The sequence below is a fragment of the Rattus norvegicus genome, chromosome X (assembly GCF_036323735.1).
Source record: "Rattus norvegicus strain BN/NHsdMcwi chromosome X, GRCr8, whole genome shotgun sequence".
NCBI classification, from domain to species: domain Eukaryota; kingdom Metazoa; phylum Chordata; class Mammalia; order Rodentia; family Muridae; genus Rattus; species Rattus norvegicus.
The window spans coordinates 72,220,931-72,242,473 of NC_086039.1; the positions used below are offsets into that span (position 1 = coordinate 72,220,931).

The window sequence follows — 21,543 nt, forward strand, 5'->3', positions numbered from 1 at the left end:
TTTCCTTGTTTGTGCTTGTATGTAATTACTTATTTCATGTGTTTTCTTCGATGTAGTTATCCTTCTTGGGTTGAACTTTTCTTTGTAGTATTTTCTGTAAGACTGGATTATTGGATAGATATTGTTTGAATTGCTTGAGGCAGAAGAACTATGTATTCAAAGCTAATCCGGACTGCAAAGTAAGAGACAGTATCGGAGACACCGCCGGAACCTGAAGGAAACAGACCGGATAAATAGTTCTCTGCACCCAAATCCCGTGGGAGGGAGAGTTAAACCTTCAGAGAGGCAGACACGCCTGGGAAACCAGAAGAGACTGCACTCTGCACACACATCTCGGACGCCAGAGGAAAACACAAAACGCCATCTGGAACCCTGGTGTACTGAAGCTCCCGGAAACGGCGGCGCAGATCTTCCTGGTTGCTGCCGCCGCAGAGAGCTCCTGGGCAGCACCCCGCGAGCGAACTTGAGCCTCTAGACCACAGATAAGACCAACGTTTCTGCTGAGTTCACCTGCCTGGTGAACTCAAGTCACAGGCCCACAGGAACAGCTGAAGACCTGTAGAGAGGAAAAACTACACGCCCGAAAGCAGAACACTCTGTCCCCATAACCGGCTGAAAGAAAACAGGAAAACAGGTCTACAGCACTCCTGACACACAGGCTTATAGGGCAGTCTAGCCACTGTCAGAAATAGCACAACAAAGTAACACTAGAGATAATCTGATGGCGAGAGGCAAGCGCAGGAAACCAAGCAACAGAAACCAAGACTACATGGCACCATCGGAGCCCAATTCTCCCATCAAAAAAAACATGGAATATGCAAACACACCAGAAAAGCAAGATATAGTTTCAAAATCATATTTGATCATGATGCTGGAGGACTTCAAGAAAGACGTGAAGAACTCCCTTAGAGAACAAGTAGAAGCCTACAGAGAGGAATCCCAAAAATGCCTGAAAGAATTCCAGAAAAACATAAATAAACAAGTAGAAGCCCATAGAGAGGAGACACAAAAATCCCTGAAAGAATTCCAGGAAAACACAATCAAACAGTTGAAGGAATTAAAAATGGAAATAGAAGCAATCAAGAAAGAACACATAGAAACAACCCTGGATATAGAAAACCAAAAGAAGAGACAAGGAGCTGTAGATACAAGCTTCACCAACAGAATACAAGAGATGGAAGAGAGAATCTCAGGAGCAGAAGATTCCATAGAAATCATTGACACAACTATCAAAAATAATGTAAAACAGAAAAAGCTACTGGTCAAAAACATACAGGAAATCCAGGACTCAATGAGAAGATCAAACCTAAGGATAATAGGTATAGAAGAGAGTGAAGACTCCCAGCTCAAAGGACCAGTAAATATCTTCAACAAAATCATAGAAGAAAACTTCCCTAACCTAAAAAAAGAGATACCCATAGGCATACAAGAAGCCTACAGAACTCCAAATAGATTGGACCAGAAAAGAAACACCTCCCATCACATAATAGTCAAAACACCAAACGCACAAAATAAAGAAAGATTATTAAAAGCAGTAAGGGAAAAAGGTCAAGTAACATATAAAGCCAGACCTATCAGAATCACACCAGACTTTTCGCCAGAAACTATGAAGGCCAGAAGATCCTGGACTGATGTCATACAGACCCTAAGAGAACACAAATGCCAGCCCAGGTTACTGTATCCTGCAAAACTCTCAATTAACATAGATGGAGAAACCAAGATATTCCATGACAAAACCAAATTTACACAATATCTTTCGACAAATCCAGCACTACAAAGGATAATAAATGGTAAAGCCCAACATAAGGAGGCAAGCTATACCCTAGAAGTAGCAAGAAACTAATCGTCTTGGCAACAAAACAAAGAGAAGAAAAGCACACAAACATAACCTCATATCCAAATATGAATATAACAGGAAGAAATAATCACTATTCCTTAATATCTCTCAACATCAATGGCCTCAACTCCCCAATAAAAAGACTTAGATTCACAAATTGGATACCCAACGAGGACCCTGCATTCTGCTGCCTACAGGAAACACACCTCAGAGACAAAGACAGACACTACCTCAGAGTGAAAGGCTGGAAGACAACTTTCCAAGCAAATGGTCGGAAGAAGCAAGCTGGAGTAGCCATTCTAATATCAAATAAAATCAATTTTCAACTAAAAGTCATCAAAAAAGATAAGGAAGGACACTTCATATTCATCAAAGGAAAAATCCACCAAGATGAACTCTCAATCCTAAATATCTATGCCCCAAATACAAGGGCACCTACATACGTAAAAGAAACCTTACTAAAGTTCAAAACACACATTGCACCTCACACAATAATAGTAGGAGATTTCAACACCCCACTCTCATCAATGGACAGATCATGGAAACAGAAATTAAACAGAGACATAGACAGACTAAGAGAAGTCATGAGCCAAATGGACTTAACGGATATTTATAGAACATTCTATCCTAAAGCAAAAGGATATACCTTTTTCTCAGCTCCTCATGATACTTTCTCCAAAATCGACCATATAATTGGTCAAAAAATGGGCCTCAACAGGTACAGAAAGATAGAAATAATCCCATGCGAGCTATCGGACCACCACGGCCTAAAACTGGTCTTCAATAACAATAAGGGAAGAATGCCCACATACACATGGAAATTGAACAATGCTCTACTCAATGATAACCTGGTCAAGGAAGAAATAAAGAAAGAAATTAAAAACTTTTTAGAATTTAATGAAAATGAAGGTACAACATACCCAAACTTATGGGACACAATGAAAGCTGTGCTAAGAGGAAAACTCATAGCGCTGAGTGCCTGCAGAAAGAAACAGGAAAGAGCATAAGTCACCAGCTTGACAGCACACCTAAAAGCTCTGGAACAAAAAGAAGCAAATACACCCAGGAGGAGTAGAAGGCAGGAAATAATCAAACTCAGAGCTGAAATCAACCAAGTAGAAACAAAAAGGACCATAGAAAGAATCAACAGAACCAAAAGTTGGTTCTTTGAGAAAATCAACAAGATAGATAAACCCTTAGCCAGACTAACGAGAGGACACAGAGAGTGTGTCCAAATTAACAAAATCAGAAATGAAAAGGGAGACATAACTACAGATTCAGAGGAAATTCAAAAAATCATCAGATCTTACTATAAAAGCCTATATTCAACAAAACTTGAAAATCTACAGGAAATGGACAATTTCCTAGGCAGATACCAGGTACCGAAGTTAAATCAGGAACAAATAAACCAGTTAAACAACCCCATAACTCCTAAGGAAATAGAGGCAGTCATTAAAGGTCTCCCAACCAAAGAGAGCCCAGGTCCAGACAGGTTTAGTGCAGAATTCTATCAGACCTTCATAGAAGACCTCAGACCGATATTATCCAAACTATTCCACAAAATTGAAACAGATGGATCACTACCGAATTCCTTCTATGAAGCCACAATTACTCTTATACCTAAACCACACAAAGACCCAACAATGAAAGAGAACTTCAGACCAATTTCCCTTATGAATATCGACGCAAAAATACTCAATAAAATTCTGGCAAACCGAATCCAAGAGCACATCAAAACAATCATCCACCATGATCAAGTAGGCTTCATCCCAGGCATGCAGGGATGGTTTAATATACGGAAAACCATCAACGTGGTCCATTATATAAACAAACTGAAAGAACAAAACCACATGATCATTTCATTAGATGCTGAGAAAGCATTTGACAAAATTCAACACCCCTTCATGATAAAAGTCCTGGAAAGAATAGGAATTCAAGGCCCATACCTAAACATAGTAAAAGCCATATACAGTAAACCAGTTGCTAACATTAAACTAAATGGAGAGAAACTTGAAGCAATCCCACTAAAATCAGGGACTAGACAAGGCTGCCCACTCTCTCCCTACTTATTCAATATAGTTCTTGAAGTTCTAGCCAGAGCAATCAGACAACAAAAGGAGATCAAGGGGATACAGATCAGAAAAGAAGAAGTCAAAATATCACTATTTGCAGATGATATGATAGTATATTTAAGTGATCCCAAAAGTTCCACCAGAGAACTACTAAAGCTGATAAACAACTTCAGCAAAGTGGCTGGGTATAAAATTAACTCAAATAAATCAGTAGCCTTCCTCTACACAAAAGAGAAACAAGGCGAGAAAGAAATTAGGGAAACGACACCCTTCATAATAGACCCAAATAATATAAAGTACCGCGGTGTGACTTTAACCAAGCAAGTAAAAGATCTGTACAATAAGAACTTCAAAACACTGAGGAAAGAAATTGAAGAAGACCTCAGAAGATGGAAAGATCTCCCATGCTCATGGATTGGCAGGATTAATATAGTAAAAATGGCCATTTTACCAAAAGCGATCTACAGATTCAATGCAATCCCCATCAAAATACCAATCCAATTCTTCAAAGAGTTAGACAAAACAATTTGCAAATTCATCAGGAATAACAAAAAACCCAGGATAGCTAAAACTATCCTCAACAATAAAAGGACTTCAGGGGGAATCACTATCCCTGAACTCAAGCAGTATTACAGAGCAATAGTGATAAAAACTGCATGGTATTGATACAGAGACAGACAGATAGACCAATGGAATAGAATTGAAGACCCAGAAATGAACCCACACACCTATGGTCACTTGATTTTTGACAAAGGAGCCAAAACCGTCCAATGGAAAAAAGATAGCATTTTCAGCAAATGGTGCTCGTTCAACTGGAGGTCAACATGTAGAAGAATGCAGATCGATCCATGCTTATCACCCTGTACAAAGCTTAAGTCCAAGTGGATCAAGGACCTCCACATCAAACCAGACACACTCAAACTAATAGAAGAAAAACTAGGGAAGCATCTGGAACACATGGGCACTGGAAAAAATTTCCTGAACAAAACACCAATGGCTTATGCTCTAAGATCAAGAATCGACAAATGGGATCTCATAAAACTGCAAAGCTTCTGTAAGGCAAAGGACACTGTGGTTAGGACAAAACGGCAACCAACAGATTGGGAAAAGATCTTTACCAATCCTACAACAGATAGAGGCCTTGTATCCAAAATATACCAAGAACTCAAGAAGTTAGACCACAGGGAGACAAATAACCCTATTAAAAATGGGGTTCAGAGCTAAACAAAGAATTCACAGCTGAAGAATGCCGAATGGCTGAGAAACACCTAAAGAAATGTTCAACATCTTTAGTCATAAGGGAAATGCAAATCAAAACAACCCTGAGATTTCACCTCACACCAGTGAGAATGGCTCAGATCAAAAACTCAGGTGACAGCAGATGCTGGCGAGGATGCGGAGAAAGAGGAACACTCGTCCATTGTTGGTGGGATTGCAGACTGGTACAACCATTCTGGAAATCAGTCTGGAGGTTCCTCAGAAAATTGGACATTGAACTCCCTGAGGATCCAGCTATACCTCTCTTGGGCATATACCCAAAAGATGCCCCAACATATAAAAAAGACACGTGCTCCACTATGTTCATCGCAGCCTTATTTATAATAGCCAGAAGCTGGAAAGAACCCAGATGCCCTTCAACAGAGGAATGGATGCAGAAAATGTGGTACATCTACACAATGGAATATTACTCAGCTATCAAAAACAACGACTTTATGAAATTCGTAGGCAAATGGTTGGAACTGGAAAATATCATCCTGAGTGAGCTAACCCAATCACAGAAAGACATACGTGGTATGCACTCACTGATAAGTGGCTATTAGCCCAAATGCTTGAATTACCCTAGATGCCTAGAACAAATGAAACTCAAGACGGATGACCAAAATGTGAATGCTTCACTCCTTCTTTAAAAGGGGAACAAGAATACCCTTGGCGGGGAAGAGAGTGGCAAAGATTAAAACAGAGACTGAAGGAACACCCATTCAGAGCCTGCCCCACATGTGGCCCATACATATACAGCCACCCAATTAGACAAGATGGATGAAGCAAAGAAGTGCAGACCGACAGGAGCCGGATGTAGATCGCTCCTGAGAGACACAGCCAGAATACAGCAAATACAGAGGCGAATGCCAGCAGCAAACCACTGAACTGAGAATAGGACCCCCGTTGAAGAATCAGAGAAAGAACTGGAAGAGCTTGAAGGGGCTAGAGACCCCATATGAACAACAATGCCAAGCAACCAGAGCTTCCAGGGACCAAGCCACTACCTAAAGACTATACATGGACTGACCCTGGACTCTGACCTCATAGGTAGCAATGAATATCCTAGTAAGAGCACCAGTGGTAGGGGAAGCCCTGGGTCCTGCTAAGACTGAACCCCCTGTGAACTAGACTGTTGGGGGGAGGGCGGCAATGGGGGGAGGGTGGGGAGGGGAACACCCATAAGGGAGGGGAGGGGGGAGGGGGATGTTTGCCCGGAAACCGGGAAAGGGAATAACACTCGAAATGTATATAAGAAATACTCAAGTTAATAAAAAAAAAAAAAGAGACAGTATCCATAAAGGAAGGTAATGTCATTTCTTTGTTTTCTAAAGACTGTGTGAAACAGATACCAAAACAACAAACACAAACTACAAGAAAAGAAAATGGCAGATCAGTATCGCTTAAAAATGTTGGCATTAAAATTTATAATACTAAATTATGTGGCCATTAAAAGATTATCCATGGACTAGATAGATGAGTCATGTTAAGAGCCTTTGCTGAGCAGTTGTGAAGACTGAAGCTTGGATCACAGCACTCATGTGACAAGATAGGCATCCAATGCATGCCTATAACCCTGGCATTGAAGCAGAAAAAGTATTGCTGGCACTTATTAGCTTCTAGACTAGCTGAGAATAGGTAACTCATGGGTTTGGGAGGAATCCAGCCTCAAATAATAGGTGGGGAGTGATTTTTAAAAAAGGATATTTTTCAGCCTTAAGTGGGGTGTTTCCATCAAATCCCTTCCCCACAGAGCTCAGGGAAACCCACAGAAAACGGGACATAAAGAATATAAAAGCCAGGGGATGGAGGATACCAAGAAAACAAGTTCACCTAAATCAACCAAGAAAAGCTCATATGAGCTCACAGAGACTGAAGCAGCAAGCACAGGATTAGCACCAGGTCCTCTTTTCCTTCTCTTGGGTTTCCTTTCCTACCTTCAGTGGGATGGGTTTTGTTTTATATTATACCTTATTTTGTTTTGTTTTTATCTCTTAGATGCCTATTCTTTTCTAATGAGAGATACAAGAGGAGGGGATCCAGTTGGGATGGGAGGAAATGTGAGGAAGAACTGGGAGAAGTAGACGGAGGGAAATTTTGACCACATATATTGACCAAGATATATTGTTTGAGAAAAGAATCTATTTTTAATAAAAAGGGAAAATATAATAAAGCAAAATTTTGAAAATGAGAAAAATAATCAGGAAAAAATGAAATTCAAAGCTTCAATATTGGAAGGAAAAAGTAAATGTATAAATGACATAATATATATGAAATCTCCTAAATATTACACAAAATACTACAGAATTCAGTGAAGTTCGAATATACCATCAAATAGTTGCATTTCCATGCACTAACAATAAAAAATCAAAAAAGTAAATTTAAAAATTCCACAGTTCAATTTATAATAATATTAGAAAAATAAAATATTTGAGAATTAATTTAACTAACAAAGCAGGAAACTTGTACATTATTCATTCCAGAACAGGACTGAAGGAAATTCAGTGAGATATAAATGGAGACATCTCATATTCATGACCTGTAAGATTCTGTATTGTGAAAATGACAGTGGTACCAAAAGCAATCTAGTGAATAAATTCAATTGCTACAAAAATATCATGGATGATTTTGTACAAATAAGGTACTAAAAATTCACATGAAGTCTCAAAGGACCTCTAAATAGGGTGATAAGTTTGAAAATAAAAATAGACTTCTATGGGGCTGGGGATTTAGCTCAGTGGTAGAGCGCTTGCCTAGGAAGCGCAAGGCCCTGGGTTCGGTCCCCAGCTCCGAAAAAAAGAACCAAAAAAAAAAAAAAATAGACTTCTATGACTTACATGTCATAATGTCAAACTTATTACAAAGTTGCACTAAGTGAAACAACATGGGTCTACCATAAAGACAGACTCATAGACAAATGAAGTAGACAAATAGTTTGGACCAGGACGAAAACCTGCACATATGTGGTCAAATGGTTTTTTACAAAGTTTCCATAGCTGCTAAATGTAGTCTTATTGATAAATGGTGCCAGAAAAAATGATATACATATGAGAAAGAATGAAAGTGGGCCAATCCTATACATACCCATTCTAGCACTGGAATGGTCTACAGACACCATATTTAATTTATGGTAAGAATATGGAAGTTAGTACATGGACATGAAATGTAAATATATTGGATTGGCTAATATGGGTCCTAACAAAGAAAAACTGTTCAGTTCCTCTAGTATGTGCAATAAAAAGCACTTTGTCATAGTAAGGAATGGCATCACATATTACTGATTCTTCCCTTATCCATAGCATACTTGACAACATCTAGGCAATATTGGAATGGAAAAAATTATCTGACTACTTGCACTTATTACTGGTGAATCCTTCAGTGAAATAAGCACATTCACACATAGGTAAGTATGTACACATATGAAAAACCACATTTTATCACTTCTGTGTACGTTCAGAGCTGAGGGAGAATTATTTTTTTTCCAACTTAACAGCTCCATTTACACCATACCACCAACTCTAATGGCCCCTTATGGTTTCTTGGCTTTCTTCACAGAAGATGAGCTGGAGGCTGATTCCCGTGGTTTCCGCGAATTGGGTGTGAGCGGTGCACCCACGACATCAATAATGGTGTCCTTGCTAGGGGTCAAGACCAAGTCCAGATTCAGACACTGTTGGCTCAGCAGACGCTGGGGTTGGTCCCACTGCTGGTGTGGCAGGGCCCCCCAGCACTCCTGCCCGAGCCAGGGCCTCATGCCGGTGCTGTAGCATCTGTAGCTCATATTCACAGTTGGCACAGGCCCGCTTGAGCTCGTAGAGTAACACCAGGTCACTCCGCAACTCATTGAACATATGCACCAGCTCCTCTGTGGGGGTAGGGCTCAGCTCCACACCAAGTTCCAGCAGCATCTGTTCCAGCGCCTTGATCTTCTTCTGACCCACAGAGCTGGGCAGCTTCATCCGCTGGCTCCATAATGTCACACCTGCTGACTTAAAATCTGGAAACTTGATGTCTGCAGTCTCAGGAACAGCCGGCTCCTCAGCCTCCTTCTTCTGGGGTAGCTTCTTCTTGGGAGCCTTGCGTTCTGTGCGCCGCTGCTCTGCGGTGGTGTCTGCTGCAGTAATCAGCTTCTGCAGGTCTTGGCTGCGCTTCTCCAGCTCGTTTTTCCGGGCCTCAATCTTACGAAGCTCCTGGAGCAGGTACTCCTCCTCTGCCACCTGCTCTGGGGTTCGGTTGTAAAGTCGCTCCAGCTGTTCCTTCCGCCGTCTCTCATGCCCGGCATCAAATACTGGTATTTTGAGATCTGTACCTGGCACAGCCCTCACGTTGGCAAGCTTGGCACAAATGTGGTAGTACCTCTCTTTCAGGTCCTCCACAGAACGCTTCTTGTACTGCTGGTGGTCATACCGATCGTGAATAACTACGAAGCGCAGATCAAATCGGCGGCTGAGGTCAAAGAGATGGTCAGCCTCTGCCTTAGTCCATGCACCATCATGAAGGTAGAGCTGGTCCTCCTGCTTTGAGTACACTGGCACCTGCACTGTCTTATTGAACCTGGCGAAGGGGTAGTCCTTGCCCTCCTCCGCTGCTCGGCGCCAGTGGAAAAACATAGCACCATCCTTTCGAGCTGGGTTGGTAAATGGCATCCACTTCCAAGGTCGAACCTTCTTGGACCCCAACTTAGCCTTCACTGTCCGGTACCCCTGACCGGTGTCACTGGGAAGTAGTGGGGGTGCGTCCCTTTTGTCAGAGTAAAGCAAAGCATAGACCTCCCAATGCATGCTCTCCGGCCTCTTGAAGGTCAGTGTCTCTGAGGGCTTCTTGGACTTTTTCTTGTCCGGGTTGATAATATCCTTTTTGCTGATGGTCCCAGAAGGGGCACCTCCCTCTGGACCCCCGAGTTCTAGAATGTCTCATACATCTGCGCCCGTAGCCATCACGCCTGAGGGATGAGGTAGCACCCCGAGGTCAAGGGTCAGTACCTGAGTACTCCAACTGTAGCCCACTCCTCAGATTATCTCTTTCTGAAGACCCACGGTTGAGGGAGAATTATTAAATGTCAATGGGCTCATTGATATTGGCTTCTTCTGAGAATCTATGAGCTTCTCACTCTGGATCACCCAGGCTTGTATGTGTGTGTGGATGACAAAGAAAGAATGTGATAGTATGAAAGCATGTTAAGTTTGAAATATGAAATTTAGTGAAAGCAAATAGTTACTTGTCCTGGTTAATTTCAGCTATCAGTTGACACAACCTGAGTCACTGAAGTCGAAGGTGAGGGATTGATCAGATCAGATTGGCCTGTGGCCATGTTGGTGAGCGATTGCCTTGATTGATGTGGGGAGGCTCATCTCACAGTGGGTGGCACTATCCCTAGACAAGTGGTCCTGGGATGTACAAAAAGTCTACCTGAATATGAGTCAAGGACTAAGCCAGAGTGCCAGAATGTGAACGGTGTTCCTTCATACTTGCTGCTGCATTTTTTGCTTGAGTTGCTGTCCTGACATCCTTTGTTGATAGACTTGTACCTGTGAACTTAAACTTCCTTTCTGTAGGTTGCTTTTGTGTGAGTGGTTTATCCCAGCAACAGAATGAAACTAGAACAGAAGTTGTTACTGGGAGTGTAGTGTTGCTATAATGGACATGGCCATGTTGTTTAATGGGGAAGACTGTGGAAAGTTTCAGAACTTTGAACTAGAAAAGTTAGTAAGTAGAGAATCTGCATTTCTCTTAACACTCTTATTGGGCAAGCCTGGTTTGAAACCTTCAAAAGGAAGCAAAGACTCTTTCTGGGCCATTTGAGTCAGAATTAGCCGTAGTTAATAAGAGGTTGCAATCATTAAGATGAAATCTGAGCAATATTTTTCTCAGGGTCAGCATTAGGGAGACAAGGGTATATAACAAGCCAACAGAAAGAACTTGGCAAATAAAGTCTTCCATATGGTATTGGTTTTGAAGGCATGAAGAAGGCACAGAGTGTAGCAGAGGCTTGGCACTTTGTGGCAGAGTTGGAATCCCTGTAGAGACACCCTGAGTGCCACTGGTGAAGTGAAGCATCAGTAAAGAAAGTCCAGTATATTGGAGATGCTAGGAGCATGGATTGCTCACCAGGACAGTGGGAAGCAACCTGAACTTATGTTTGAGACAAGTTAAATGTGCTGCAGATGGCAGAGCACGAGTAATTTGGAGCCCATATGACCATGAGTGATTTCCAGATATGAGATATTGAAGTAAAGGATTTGATTGACACTACTGAATTTTGGGAGTTGCCTTGATCTCATTGTAACTGCACATTGTTTTTTTTTCCCATCTTGAAATAATAAATTCTGTAGCATATTGTTTTTATTTCACAGTATTCCACACTTAAGACACTGGATATTTAAATAGACTTTGGACTTTTAAAGTATTAAAATTTTTAGATTGTGGAACATAAAATTTAGGCTGTTGGGGACTAGAGAGATGGCTTAGGTGTTAAGAACACTTGTTCTTGCAGAGGACCTGGGATCACTTCCCAACACCCACATAGTAGTTCACAACCATCACACTCATGTATGCATGAGGCACACAGACATACATACAAGTCAAAAGCTTTAGCATAAAATTCAAATCTAAAAGTTGGATGGTGTCTTATATTTTAATCTTAAATGTGAGATCTTGGAGACAAGAATTAATAGGTTGTGGCTTTAAGTGTTGTGTTTCTATGTCAGGCTGACAAGTGATAAGGAGTCCTAAGGTAGCTTCAGCTGTCAGCTGAAACAGCCTACAGGCTTCTGATGGGGTCTCAGCTGTAGAGTTGAGTGGATCAGATTTGGCTCTGGCTATGACCATGAGGAATTGTCTTGACCAATGACTGCTGTGAGAGGGGCCAACCCACAGTTGGCAACACCATCCCTAGGCAAGTAGGGCTGGATTGTGTAAGAAACCTAACTAATCGTGATCCAGAGTACAATTCAAAAGGTGAGCCAGTTCTTCAGTTCTTGATTGAGTTCCTGCCCTGAATTCCTTCGGTTATGAACTGTTTTCAAAGCACAGTACAAGAACAAAATCACACAAGGAGAATTCTGAGTTCTTATGAGAAAACTCCAAGAAAACAAGAAAAGTGACCTCAGTTTCTTTAAAAAAAAATTATCGGAATGTGTTTTTGTGCCCCACAGATTATGTAATAACCACATATTATCTAGTCTTCTAAATGCATCTACAGTAGGATTAACATGGATGTGCTCTGCAGATGTTACAAGCAGTACCCCTTTTATGTACCATTTCTTCTGTATATGTACATACCTGCTGTACACCTGAGCTCCCATTCTGTCTTAGGGCCAAGGCACAATCATATTTCATTTATCAAAAGAATATTTGATGGGTACTTAAGATATCTTAGTTATATCAAAGCTGAACTAATGTAAAAACCTCCCTCATTGTCCATTTCTTTTTTTTCTTTTTTTCGGAGCTGGGGACCGAACCCAGGGCCTTGTGCTTGCTAGGCAAGTGCTCTACCACTGAGCTAAATCCCCAACCCCTCATTGTCCATTTCTAAGACACGCCACTTAAATTTTTATTTCCTCTAGGTTGCTTCCTCAACTTCTCTACTTAAACTTAGCAAAAAGTCAAGAAATGATCATCAATCTGTCTTTACACTACCTATGATCACTTCAGTGGGCACAAGAGAAGACTTTAGACTTCAGAGTGGGAAAAAAAAACATGTAAACATTCCCCAACCTCTGCAAAACCGTTTAAGGCACCTGCTTACAACCAGAACTCTTTTTCTCACCAACCACAGACCACATGTATCCTTACACAGAAAGCATGAGTTCATAAAACATGTGGGACGGAGCAGTGATGCTTCACCCATTCCTTTTGCCTAGCATGTATGTGCCCCCACTCTACTCAGTGGCATACTCGGAAGACATGGTTCCATGCCTACACTGTCAGAGACCAAAAGTTAGGCTAACCTCATCTTCATATTCCTAAAAGAGCAAAGCTACAGAAGACTGCGATCCTTTTTTTTTTTCTTTTGGTTCTTTTTTTTTTTTTCAGAGCTGGGGATCGAACCCAGGGCCTTGCGCTTCCTAGGCAAGCGCTCTACCACTGAGCTAAATCCCCAACCCCGAAGACTGCGATCCTTTATGTGGAATGCCCATGTCCCTCCTCACACATTCCTATTGTACTTCATGGTCCATCTCACGTTTATCTGTGCACACACAGAGAAATGGGCAGGCACACAAAAACCCAAGCATGCGGAGTCAGTGTGGTATGACAGTATATGAGCAAGCAGACTATGGAGGAAATAGGTTACATATAGTGTCCTTGAACTTCAGTTTTATTGTCTTTGAACACATAGACTAGATAAACCAACAGATAATAGTGTTATTTTTAAATGGCAGACAGAAACTGCTTCATTTTGAACACTCCTTTCTAGTTTTAAAATGTGCCATTGGGCAAATAATCTGAAGAAAATACATCTCACAGATGTGTTCTGTTTCTTTTTAAAATATTTTGTTTTTTATAAATAGCATACTTCATGTTGCACATATTTGTATGCTAAGTAAAAACTTAAATGTTATATACCTATAGATTGCTTATAGTTTCACATAATTTTTATATTCTATATTCTCTTTGTCTTTGGTTACCACATATTTAAAATGTGATTCATGATATATTTGTTGGTCACTGTCTTAGTTACTCTTTTACTGCTATGAAGAGACACCATGACCAAGGCAACTCTTATAAAGGAAAGCATTTAGTTGGGACTGGCTTACAGTTTCAAAGATTTAGTCAATTATCATCATGGTGGGTAGAACTGATGCTGAAAAAAATAGCTGACAGTTCCATATCTGGATCTTCAGGCAACAGGAAGAGAGAGAAATTGGGCCTTGCTTGGCCTCAAGCCTACCCCCAGTGACACATTTCCTCTAACAAGACCACATGTACTCCCAGAAGGCCACACTTCCCAATTCTTCACAAGTAGTTCTACTCCCTGATGACTAAGCATTCAAATATATGAGCCTGTGGGGGACATTCTTATCCAAGCAACAGCAGCCGCTGAGCAAATGGCCTCAAATAAATATTGGGCTTAGTATACACAGATCAAAATCTATGAATATACTTGGCAGTATGGAAATAACTCAAAAGTAATTGATCCTTCTTATGAGCCAGGTGTGGGGGTTTGAATGACAAATGTCCTCCTCAGACTCAGGTATTTGAAAACTTGGTCCCCGGTTGGTAGTAGTGTTTTGGGCAGTTACAGGGAGGTGTAGCACTGCTGAAGGAAGGAAAATATTGGAATGGGTTTGAAAGTTTGTAGCATAGTTTCACTTCCAGTTATCTCTCTTTGCTTCCTACTTGCAGTTGAATATGTAATCCCCTCACTTTCTATTTCTGCTGTCTGCTACTTGCTTCTATACTATCACACCATGATAGAATCTTATCCATCTGGAACTATAAGCCAAAATAAGCTGTTTCTTTCATAAATTGCCTTGGATTGTGGTGTATTGCCTCGACAATAAAAAAGTAACTAATGTACTGGTCTCGTGAATAATTTAAGTACTGCTGCTTAGCTTGGCACTTAGTCTAAGTATATGCAGATATCTTGGAGACTTCTTGAAATGCAAAGTGTGAGCTTTTACTTTATTTACATTGGAAAGTAATTGGGGTAATAATTGTTATTAATTAGTAATTTGATAATGTATAGTTTTGAATATTTCACAAATATAAAGATTAATAAAATAACAAAGATAGATTCATATAATATTTATATACCTCGGTTGTCCAACTGCTAAGTTACAGGGGTTGGGATTGGAATTCAGATAGCCTAATCTTAAAACCTAGCCCCTCTGGTATATAATACCAAATACCTTATTTTTTTATTATCATGTATTAAAAAGAGAATTTTATTGTATTTGTGTTTTTCAGACTATTCCCTAGAAAACGAAAATCCTCAGAAGTCCTTCCTAACCATTACCTCAAATAACCTACTGGAGTCCAAAATCACATGAATAATTTATTTTAAAAATGTAAGTATAGGTCTCTGGCTTACCCCAGAGATGCCCCCTTGATTTATGTTTTCTCTCCCAACCCTCTCATCCCCACCACTGATCTCCCCACAATTGAACCCCGCCCCACCCCGTCTTCTCCCACCCAGTTCCCTCCCTCCATCCATCTCTGATGTCTATTTTATTTCCCCTTCTGAGTGACATTCAAGCATTCTCCCTTGGGTCTTCCTTCTTTTTTTGGTGCGCAGCTTGGTCTTCATGTAGGTCCCCTAACAATTGGATCAGGGCTACCTCTGACTCTCTTGACTGCCTCGGATCCCCTTCCCCTAACGGGCTGCTTTGACTAGCCTCAGTGGGAGAGGATGCATTTAGTCCTGCTGTGACTCTGAAAAGAAGAGGAGGAGGGAATGGGGGAGGGGGTATGGGGTGGGTGTGGGATGGGTCTGAGAGGAGTGGGGGGCTACAGATCAGGATGTAAAGTGAATAAGTAAAAAAATGAAAGTATAAAAAGAATTAAGGTGAAATTATATATATATTACATTTTAATGTTTTAAAGACTTATTTTTTATATGTGTGGATGTTTTGCAGGCATGTATATCTGTGTGCTATCTGTACCCTTCCCAGGGAGACCAAAAGATGGTGATAAATTTCCCTGAAACTGGAGATACAGATGATTGTGAGCCACCTGATATGGCTTCGGGGGAACTAAACCCAGGTCCTTTTCAAGAACAGGGAGTGCTCTTAACCAATGAGCCATCTTTCCATCCACAATTTAAAAAAAAAAAAATGTGTGTGAAAATATATGTCCGTGTCTGTATGTGTATGTGCAGCTGAGAACTCCCTGACATGGGGGCTGGGACTGGAACCTGGGTCCTCTGCAAAAGTCTTATTACTTGATCAGCCATCCCTTCAGCCTCCAAGTCATATTTTTAACACACTTGGAACCTAAACTCTAGTACAGGACTATGTGGTTGCCTGAGATTGATAACTTAACCTCAAGGCCTGAAAGACCCTAACACTAAGGATAAATCAAATGAACCGCCATCCCACTCCAAACTAGGGGAGCAATGAGAGTCTCAAATTGAGAAAAAGACAAAAGAAAAAGAAGAATGATATCCCTGATATCAAGAATGTGGCCTGGTTCATACGGATAGGCCATATTAGTCTCTTGTAGGACATAATTCATTTTGTACAATAATAGCCTTATACAAAGTTACTTGGGAAGTGTAATAAAATGAGACAAAGCCAGGCCAATTAATTTGTCTAAGAATATTCAAAATAAGAGTACTATGTTGGGGTTGGGGATTTGGCTCAGTGGTAGATAGAGCGCTTGCCTAGGAAGCGCAAGGTCCTGGGTTCAATCCCCAGCCCCGAAAAAAAAAAAAAAAGAAAAGAAAAAAAAAAGAGTACTATGTCACTCTCCTTAATATCAAATACCCCCATACAGAAGCTAAAATATGTGCATCTCTTTTTTACACTGTGTGTGCATGCACACATGCATCTGTGGAGATCAGAGCACAACTTGCAAGAGTTGCATTATCTCCCTGCCCATGTGGGTTCTGAGGATCAAACCCACGTCATCAGGCTCAGTGTCGAGTACTGTTCCCTGCTGAGCAATCTTGCCATCCAGGTTTCAACTGTTTACCAAGTATAACTTTATCATTTTTCTAGTTTTCCAAGATAAAACAAGGCTAATATTTATTGAGCTAGTATTAATAAATGGCTCCTACTTTTGCCAGTATCCAATCTACAGTAACCCCCTTAAATATTCCACCGAAGCATAGAGAGTCAATTCTCCATTATGTTCTAACACGGATCCATTCTATTCTCTGATGTGTACCATTTTTTTCTGCAGTGAGGACTGAAAAGGCCTTGATAAACATCGGTTACAGTGTTTCTTTTTTTTATTAATTTTTTTATTAACTTAAGTATTTCTTTTTACATTTCGATTGTTATTCCCTTTCCCAGTTTCCGGACCAACATCCCCCTAATCCCTCCCCCTCCCCTTCTTTATGGGTGTTCCCCTCCCCATCCTCCCCCCATTGCCGCCCTCCCCCCAGCAATCTAGTTCACTGGGGGTTCAGTCTTAGCAGGACCCAGGGCTTCCCCTTCCACTGGTGCTCTTACTAGGATATTCATTGCTACCTATGAGGTCAGAGTCCACGGTCAGTCCATGTATAGTCTTTAGGTAGTGGCTTAGTCCCTGGAAGCTCTGGTTGCTGGTTACAATGTTTCTTACATCCTTTGACAGAGAACACTAACATGAAAGTTATAGCAATGGGGTCCTAGCCTGCTATTAGGGTAAATCCTCACGAAGCACATTAACCATTCTAGCTCATAGAGACAAACGAAAGGGCCATGGGAAGCTGCAGGGCACTAAGAATTCTTTGCAAAACAGCAGGAAAGTCACCCATGGTTCTGATGCTTGCTTGCTTGTTTTTACAACAGTGTCTCACATAGCCCAGGCTGTTATTAAATGCTTTATATAGCTGAAGTTGGCCTTGAACTCCTGACCCTCCTATAGATACCCACCTTCCCATTTCTGGGATTACAGGAGAATGCCCCCACCCCCGGCTATAAAAGTATTTTTTATGTTCCTGATTTTTTTTTAGTGCATAGTAACAGTATCACAATAAAAAGAAACCAATATCTATGGGGTAAGTTTGGGGGTAGTAGTAAATTCCAAAGGTCTATATTAATCATTGTGAAAAGTATGCAGCAATCTGTATTTCCAGGATGCACATTGGCAGAATCACACGGTTCTTTATAGCAGTAAAGCTGTCTGTTTCCCTATATACTTCCACTTACTGCAACTCAAAAGAATAGCACCAGATCATCTATTATCGTATCTGGGAGAAGATCTTGGCTTTGAAGCTCCTGCCTAGAATGGAATAGAAAAAGGCAAAGCTTTTATTTTCTTCCTCCGTTGTACCTGACAGAAGTAAGAAAAATAAGCAGTGCTAGAAACTTACTTCTCTGGACCACAATTTAAAGAAGGTGGCATGTTCAATGGAGGATAGGAGAGTTACTGCAAAGCTTTTGTTCCACTTGGGTTACAGTTCAGAGAGATCACGTCACAAATATTTTGGACGGAAGTGTAGGTAGGGAGTAATAACAAAACAGAATTAGCATTTTCTTGCCACCCAAGCTTCTTTGTGACACAAAAGTGACCAAGGTCCCTTATCCTAGGAGGATAGGTGTGCTTCTCACAGAGTTTGTCATAAGGAAAAGCCTTTTAGGGGGACATCTGAGTGTCCTCAAAGGACAAAAGCAAATTCATCTCTGGACAGTCTGAACAGCTTATTCCACTGTCCCCAGTCAGTGCTGCCCCCCAGTGTCATAAGGGGTATACACACATAACACTATAGATAGATAAGAAATTTAAAATAGAGAATAGCACATAAGAATCTGTTCTTTGTAAACAGTACTTACCTTATATGAATTTACTGGATTGAATTAAAATTAAGGTTTTTGTTTCTCTGAAACTCAATCTGAAAATTAAAATTAGATCAGTTATAAATCATTTTGGAATGTGCAGGTTAGACAGTGTTGGTAAATTTGCATACATGTATAAACACATAAGAATAACCTGTAGAAAAATAATTTATAGAAAACAAATCAAAGTAGTAGCAGTGTTCATCTTTGGTGAATAAGAATGTCTTTTGACTTTAATTAATGTATATATTATTAATATTTTATGTGTCTTCCAATAAACATACTGTCTTTATAGGTAAAAGGTTCATTTTTAAAACATAACACCATGAAATTTTTATTCATTTTATTTTTCAGTGAATGAACAGAATATGAAATATATTTTCAGAAATGAAGTGTCCATTTCAATGAATGATTCAGTATCTTATAAAAGAAAAATGTACACTGTAATCACAGTTTACACAATTACACAGTACAATACTTGCAACACTTGAAATACTATAACTCACATGTTAATGATAAACAGTAATTTCAATACAACTGAGTTTTATTATTTATCACAGTCACATACAATCAGAAGCTTTGCACTAGCTGTTATCAATAATAAATATGATTTTTGTCTGAAATTCTCAACCATATGGAGGTCTCTTAGGCATTCAGGTTTTAAATTCTACTGCATATTTACTGCAAAATGAAGCAGGCACAAAAATAATTAAGTCCATTGACTAAAGCACTAAGAAAATAAGGGAAAAATAGCAAAGCACTCTTAGGTTTCCAATATTTTCTTTGCAAACAAATAATTTCAGTTAGCACTTCTAATAATATTCACAGCCACAGATTAGTAGATACATGGCACAAGGACTTCAGAAGAATTATACTACACACTATATTAATGCCTTTAATCATTTATCACAGTCTACATGTCTTGAAAACATCATACCACTACAATGCAAGGTCAGATTAATTAGTATTTGAATTTTTAAACTGGCATGACAGGAAAAAATGCAGAACACGAGACACTATTAACTGCTTGTGTCTTCAGGAACTGCACACAGGGCAGTTAATTTCAGAAGCATCTACTCTGCTTTAACGATCAATATCTTCTACTAATGCCTCAAGATTTTTGCAACAGGCTTTAACCTCCTCAATTGCAGCCATCCAATCATCATAAATAATTTTGTCATAAATTTCATCATTAACTTCCCTAACTACACCCTCCTGCTGAGATTCAAGGGCATCTCCTGAGAAAAATAACACCGATCTTGGAATTATGTAAGTACGCAAATTATGACCAAGTAAAAAATCATCATTTTCATCCCCTCCATTTAAGCTGATCCCATGAGGAGAGAAGAAATTGAAGAAAGAGTCCTTGGGAAAATCTTCAGTCACGGTTCGGACAGTTCCCCAGACGCGATGTCTCTGTTTCTTCTTGATGGTTCTCAAAGTGACATTCTTCCCTTCGTTCCATTCTATGTGGCAGCCAGTGGCATACTCGATGGCAGTTCCCCTATAAGGGTGGGGATCGTAGCATGCAAGCTTTGACTTCAGCACATAAGTCTTTGTCAACAGCTCATTTTTAAAATATTCATTGGGCTTGAAGTGAAATTCGAGTGTAAAGCTGAGAGGCTCACCAGGATCCGAAAGCTTCACTTTAATATCTGTCAGCAGCTTCAGAATAGGCTCATCATACTTCTTAATCATAGGAGTGAGTGCTTCAACATTTTTTAAAACAGTCAGCCAAAAATCAGGAATTCCCTTAGGATCCTCTTCGTTAACCGCTTCTCCTCCAGTGGCCCCAGCGCTCTCATCTTCCTCCTCCTCCTCTTCTTCTTCGTCATCATAATCATAATAACAGTCCTCATAACCATCATCTTCATCCACATATTCATGCACCATGCCCTCCTCATTGCCGTTAGTCTCTTCCTCCTCATCCATCTCCTCTTCAAAATAGTCCTCACAGTCTGATTTATACTCACATTCCTCTTCTGTGGGTTCATAGACTGCATTGATGATCTGTCGTCTTTTTTCTAGTAAGGGTTGATACATTTCAGCAAACTTCCTTTCAATGTCATGAAATTCCCTCAGGAATTTGGATTCCAAATGGGCAGCTCTTGTTTGAAGCTTTTTAAGAGCCAGCACTCGGTACTTAACTTTCACTGGGAGACTTTCAACAAAGTCGGTATCTAAAAGATAACCGATAAGTCCTTTTGGACGGTCTGAGTCTGAGTCCTCAGCAGCACCTCCGCGTTTGCCTGCATCTTCCCCAGACCCTGCAGCAGCTTCTTCACCTTTTCCCTCCTCCTCGACTCCAGCAGCCACGGTTTCTTCACCCTGTTGCCCGCCATCTCCGGGCTCAGTGGAGACACCTTCACTGCAGTCCTGACTTCCCCCAGGCCCCTCCGCCATTACCTGGCTACCAAGCTCCTCTTGGTTGGAGTCAGACAGTTCCTTATGCTCGGCCGACTCAGCCATTGTTTGAAGATCGCCTGCACTTATTATGGTGGCTAAGCCTGCAGATCAGGAGACCTGACCTCCGCAGGAAGACTCACCAATATAGCAGATGCGCGATGATCGGGCGGAGATGGACCAAGAAGCAGCAGCGTCTGGACTGCTGGAGTGCTGACAGGCGGCAAGCAGTGGGGATAAAAGGCGGTGCTGAAGCAGGGATAGCAGAATTGAAACCCGGCTGTCTGGGCGGAGACTCGGAGCTGCCTTTAGGCCCTGAAGGAACAGGCTAGAGACTGCAGAGAGCCGCAGTGGGCAGACCTCTGCAAGCAGCTGCTCCAGCCACTCGGGGGCGGGGGTATGGAGGAACTGGTGCCGCAGTATGATTACGCAGTTGTCTCCTGCCCCTTTTTTTTTCCAGTGTATGCAGCTTGCTGCGTCACCCCTTCCCTCCCAGGTCTCTTCTCCAATCTCATTTGCCAGGCTGTAGTGATTGACAAACCCTGAGCCA

General features: G+C 40.9%; 2 protein-coding genes across 2 annotated transcripts; both read right to left on the reverse strand.

Annotated features, from left to right (window-relative positions):
- Nucleotides 1-8,651: 8,651 nt before the first annotated feature.
- Nucleotides 8,652-10,198, reverse strand: Dmap1-ps5 (DNA methyltransferase 1-associated protein 1, pseudogene 5). The gene is given in 2 exon segments (XM_063280456.1): nt 8,652-8,809; nt 8,811-10,198. Coding segments are annotated over 2 exon segments (1,407 nt in total). The 5' UTR covers nt 10,104-10,198; the 3' UTR covers nt 8,652-8,695.
- Nucleotides 10,199-18,918: 8,720 nt separating this feature from the next.
- Nucleotides 18,919-21,317, reverse strand: Nap1l2 (nucleosome assembly protein 1-like 2). Its single transcript, NM_001024789.1, has one exon. The coding sequence runs from the start codon at nt 21,057-21,059 to the stop codon at nt 19,674-19,676; it is 1,386 nt and encodes a 461-aa protein (NP_001019960.1). The 5' UTR covers nt 21,060-21,317; the 3' UTR covers nt 18,919-19,673.
- Between the last annotated feature and the right edge of the window lie 226 nt (nt 21,318-21,543).